At 38.2% G+C, this 5522-nt stretch overlaps 1 protein-coding gene across 1 annotated transcript; it reads right to left on the bottom strand.

Annotated features, from left to right (window-relative positions):
• Positions 1 to 2325: 2325 nt before the first annotated feature.
• On the bottom strand, positions 2326 to 4225 carry LOC117784331 (luciferin 4-monooxygenase). Its single transcript, XM_034622038.1, has 4 exons — positions 4076 to 4225; positions 3616 to 4010; positions 3440 to 3556; positions 2326 to 3384 (listed from the first exon to the last, which is right to left on the bottom strand). The coding sequence occupies exons 1-4, from the start codon at positions 4223 to 4225 to the stop codon at positions 2433 to 2435; spliced, it is 1614 nt and encodes a 537-aa protein (XP_034477929.1). The 3' UTR covers positions 2326 to 2432.
• Between the last annotated feature and the right edge of the window lie 1297 nt (positions 4226 to 5522).

The raw sequence follows: 5522 nt of genomic DNA, 5'->3' as shown, positions 1-5522 counted from the left end.
TAATTTGATTTTTTCATATGTTGGACTCTATCTATGATTATTTAATCGAAATTAATCGAACTGGGCATCTAATAGTCGATCACCTTGACTGCAGATATTTTACTTGTGTATTTAATATTGATTAAGAATAAATACCTCAATTGCTGTTAAAGAAATTCTACTCCAATTGATGAAAATGTAATTACTAATTACTTACCTCTAGTTTCATTCAATAGATGGCGCTTTTGCACAGTTAGCGAGTCATTATTGACTTTGACAGTTAGTGCAGCTGCAGTTATTGCAAAAGTAAACAATAACAATTACAGGAACAACAGCAAGCGAACAACAACAACAAACAGCAAGCATCACGTGCCGTAGACAGGGGCAACAATTTACAGTTATGAAATGCGTTGCCAACACAATTGCAATAATTTAACTTCCGTTTCATGGCGGCATTTTGTGTTTCCGTTTATGTTCGTTGCCATTGCCATTTCCGCTGCCCGTTGTTCGTTCTCCGTCGTCCGTTGTCCGTTGTCCGTTACTCGCCGCAATCTGGTCGCTGCAGTTGAAGGATTTTGTTCTTGTTGTTGCTGTTGTAACTACTTGCAACCACACCCCCCCCTTCCTTACAGAGCGAGCTCTTAACGCCCACGCAAATTCAATGGCACAGCCAATAGCCTTAGCTCGGAAAAACAGATTCAATGTTCCGTGTCCTGCTCCATGTTTTCATGGCTTTGGTTTGGCTTTGTAACTGTTCTACTAAACGCTATCCCTTTCGCTGTTTTTGTTCACTCTCACACACACACACACACACTCACGCACACACACATATGTACATAAAGGGTGCTCTGTAGTGCATTCTTTGTCGTCGGCCAGCGATGTCGTAAATTATTCAAATTTCAAGTCGTATATAAACGCGCATAAACATAAGCACATTTGACTGGCGCTGCTTTTGCCGTTGGCCACGCCCACAAAACATCTTTCAGCTCAAAAATGTTGCATACCCCTGTACTTATCCCTTATCCTAACTAAGGCTCTTGTGGCAAATCGCAGAAATTGTTGAACTGCTTTTGGTTTTGCAGCTGACGAATTTGCTGCATAGTTTTAGGCGCCTGCAATTGATGAGCACAAATTATCAGCTCTAGCGTATACATAGCATACACATACATACTTAACACAAAGACACACACATATGCATCTCCCACATCAACTTCAAAGGTTAGCAGAGTTTGACTTTGATTGGCATTTTAAATACGCACGTGACATTTGAGTCTCCCCTCAATTGACATTTGCAATCAGCGTGACTTCAGGTGTCTTTTATACGTGTATACCCAAAGCATTTGCCGATCTGTCTACCTGACATTCAGTTTGTAATGTGTTCAAGATTTTTGAATTCAACTAACTGGCATTTGATTGATTGATGGCCATTTCGTTTTTCTTCTTTTCTTCCATACTTAATTTTCTCACACGTTCCTGAGCTATAAATCTATTCTAGAGACAGCTCAAGTATTGAAAACGTATTCGTCTGAAATGTATTTTAAGCGAAGTGACAGTTGATGGTATATACTTTCATACATAGGGTATTTTTAAATTAGTTACCAGTTGCTTTATTATTAAAATAAGCAGATGACTCAACTATCAATTTACTATCTCAAAAAAAATATTGTTGACTCGCGCAAACTCAGACAGGTGTTCAACTTTGATGAAAGATAATATAATTGAATCAGAATTAAACTACGTCATTGGATAAAAGTCGACTTTTGCACTGTCATGGCAGATCAGCAGATTTCTAGTGGAGAAGCACTTTTCGTTTGAATTAGATAATCTTAGGAGCGTCAAGTTAATATATAATTATCTCTTTATCAAAGACAGACCGCTATGCTATTCAGATTCTGTTAGCTTTTCAATTAATTTGATTATGAGAAAACAAACATTTATTATAAACAAGGCGGCAAACCGTTTCTTAACCGAATCTCGGGTGTTTGGGGTAACCCGGTTACCGTAATCGAATCTTTATATTAGCTAGACTGACTATTAGATCAACTTAAATGCATGTTCTGTGAGATTTGTTGAGATCAGAGAATCAAACCGAAACACATATCGATTTAACCATTTTGGTAAACGGTTGTATTCCCGGCTTGTCTATTCGATTTCGGTATCAACAAATTAATTTTTTCAAATTACAATATGTTAAAGTCCTGTTTTATAATAATTATGGCATAAGCAGTCGATTACAAGTTGAAACTTTTGATTTAAATGGGCACAGGCTATACAAATCTAAAATCTTAATATTTGAGTAATTTTCAAGTTTATTTTAACACAATAAATAGAGGGTCTTTTGCAAACTAGGCTTTTTTTAACAAATATTTATTATAAATTTAGTTCTTATCTTAAATAGAAATTATCATTTATGTCACTGTTGTAGAATATTATTGTAATATACAAATACATTTTTAGATTATCCGTGACTCAAAGACTTGCCTAGCCAAGCTTCTCATGATCTTTCCATTTGTGTTCTGTGGCAACTCATCCACAAACTTCACTCCTGAGTGCAGTTGCTTGTAGTCGACCACAACGCGCTTGGCAACATGATCGATGATCTCCTGCTCGTTGATTTCCGTTCCAGGCTTCTTGATGACCAAGGCGCCAGCAGCGTCTCCGTATCTGGGATCCTTGATTCCAACAACGCACACATTCCGCACCTCAGGCAGCTCCGAGATGATTTGTTCTAGTTCATTTGGCCAATAATGACAAGACTTGTACTTGAGCAGATCCTTTTTGCGATCCACAAGAAATAGGTTATTGTCGTCATCAAAGTATCCCAAATCACCAAGATTAATCCAACCATTCTGCAGAGTAGCTTCAGTGTCCACAGGATTCCCCACGTACCCCATCCATTTTGAGCCTATATCCATAAGAACTTCACCGATCTTATTGTGAGGTAGAGAATTGCCCTGATCATCGATAATCTTGACACGCATGCCAGGAAAGAGGCGACCCACATTATTGTCATTATTATCCTGGCTGTGATCAATGTTAGCGGTAATTGCGCCCGTTTCCGTGCATCCATATGAGAACAGAATCATGCCGTGCTTCATCAAACTCTGACCCCGTTGCAGCACCTGAGCTGAGATCCATCCGCCTGTAATGAAAGCACATCGCACATTCGAGAAGACCTCTTCTGTGGCCAAAGGATGATTAAATAGTTCATAGGTCTGCCAGGGCGCCAGGCAAATAATTGAAACTTTATATTTTTTGATTAAAGTTATAAAATTCTCTCCGTTGAAAGGACCTTCGAATATAACTCGTTGAAAACCGCACATTATACTGGCTGCCATGGCAATGAATCCCGTTGCCCAATCGATCGAGGCTTGGGTCAATATAGTATCTGTGCTAATGGCAAATCTAAAAGAAAGGCTCTTTAAATTATAAGCATGATTAAATTTTGCTGTATTCTTACGAAGTAATTCCAGTCACGTGTTTGTGGGACAAGGCCACAGCCTTGGGAAGTCCTGAGGTGCCCGAGGAGCATAATATCAAGGCTGTTTGGTCTCCATTAACGGCCAATTTTTCGGGTCTAATAGAAGAGAAAAAATAAGGATTATTTTAATTTTTATAATATTCTCGATCACTCACTGATAGAAATGTTCCTCGGCTGTGGGCTTCAACAGGTCCTCAATACTGAGTACACCATCAACACGACCCGTCAGGGTAATAATCTTGGGAGTCCACTCTTGGGTGACCTCTTTAATGCGCTCGTAGTCGGCTCCATCACAGAACATGATCTTCGGTTTGGTTACCTCAAAGAGACCCTTAACAACCTTGGCATCCCTCGTGACGTTCACCGCATGGAATGGGGTTGTATTGAAGAAGCATGCCACAGCCAATGGTGCCACATACGTGCTGGTGACACCAATAATACCAACGACATCCTTGTGGGTCAGCTTCTCTTTCTTAAAGAATAGGGCCAGTCGTGTGGCCAACTGACGCATTTCCCCATTTGTTAATTTTCTTCCGTCCTCATGGTTAATCTGTTTCGGATTAAAGGAACTCGATTAATGTGAGATCCGTCAGTTAGTCGGCAATCGACACTTACCTGAATAACTTGACTGGGCCAATTCTTCATTGTCATGTAGAAGAGTTCACCCGCTGAACAGTTAGAATCGTAGAGGGGAGATTTCCTCATACCACTCCAGATTCTGGTCTCCTCATCGTAGCTGGTTGGAAACAAAACTCTTTTTGCCATTTTGCTTGACTTAATAAAATTGAAATATTAACTGTAGAATGTCTGCCGAGGGTCTTTATATATCAAAAAATCGTCGCTTATTTATCATAAATAATAAACGGTTATCGCATCTCATTACTTACTTTATCCGTCGAACTATATTAAATAGATAAAAAAATATTTTCATTGAACTATTGTGAATGGAAATTCTTTTTATTCCAGGAACCAGCTGATTTTGTTTGCGCTTTAAATAAACCACTTTCGGAAAAGATTTCTTTATCTATTTGCGCCAATATATCGCTGTTATTTAGAATAAGAAATATGCGATAGTAAATCCCCGTAAAAAGTTTAATGATAAGGTCTTATCAATTGCCACTCAGAATTCTAAGTTTGTCATAATTAATATAAATCTCAAAGCCTGAAATTTAAAATTGCTTATTAATCAACAAAACTAGTCCACTTTGTTTTTACCACAAAGTTTACTGTTTAACTCGGAGTATTGTGTGAATGCCGGAATAATTTTATACGCTTTCCCTTTGTGTGTGAGGGCTTTTCCTTGCTTTAAACTTTTCAAGGGTTGAACTGCACGCATATATTAACATTAAATTACGTCTAACAACAAAATATTTGCAGCGAAATTCCTACTGCAATATACGAGGGAATATGAAGAGGTCTGACAAGGCGAACTTGGAAATTGCTGTGGAAATAAAAGAATGCAAATTGGAGAAAATTTCACATTTTCTTCAGCTACTTACACGTAAATCGCTTAAAGCTTTAATAGGACCCATACCAAAAACATTGCTTAATTTGAATAAGATTAGGGGATGCTCTAACGGTTAAAGTGTTGGTGTCCGTGTCGGTTGTTGGTTGTCGGTTGTCGGTTTCGGTGTTGGTTTCAGTTTCGCTTAGATGGCTGCTTGGCAGCTGTGGTATATCAGTTAATTTGCTTTGTCATGTGGAGCAGAAGTCAAAGCTTATTGACATTTGATGAAGCACATTATAACGCACACACACTCTCAAACTCACACAGACAACAGACATACAGTGTTTGTCTTGCATCTGTTCTCTCATTCCCCAATAAATTCAGTAAATTGTTCGGTCAGCACCCACCGCAATGGAATGAGTAAATTAATATTGTCTCTGCAATTGTGTATTGATTTCAGTCTGTCTACATGCGGAGGGGTAAAATAATTAACCTAACTCGAATTCACAAATGACAATAAAAAAGTCTGACGATTAATTTCTGCTTGAATAAAATTACTCTCTTTTTATTCATATTAATAATAATTCTTAGTATTTTCAGTAATATATTTTTTTA

The sequence above is a fragment of the Drosophila innubila genome (assembly GCF_004354385.1).
Source record: "Drosophila innubila isolate TH190305 chromosome 2R unlocalized genomic scaffold, UK_Dinn_1.0 1_C_2R, whole genome shotgun sequence".
Lineage (NCBI taxonomy): Eukaryota > Metazoa > Arthropoda > Insecta > Diptera > Drosophilidae > Drosophila > Drosophila innubila.
This window is presented reverse-complemented; position numbering and strand designations above follow the sequence as displayed.

Excerpts from the sequence above, each read along its gene's own strand:
- LOC117784331 (XM_034622038.1), bottom strand. The coding sequence starts at position 4,225 with ATGGCAAAAAGAGTTTTGTTTCCAACCAGCTACGATGAGGAGACCAGA. Across the intron at positions 3,557-3,615 it reads GCCGAGGAACATTTCTATCA|ACCCGAAAAATTGGCCGTTA; the intron begins GTGAGTGATCGA and ends CTCTTCTATTAG. Across the intron at positions 3,385-3,439 it reads CACGTGACTGGAATTACTTC|ATTTGCCATTAGCACAGATA; the intron begins GTAAGAATACAG and ends CCTTTCTTTTAG.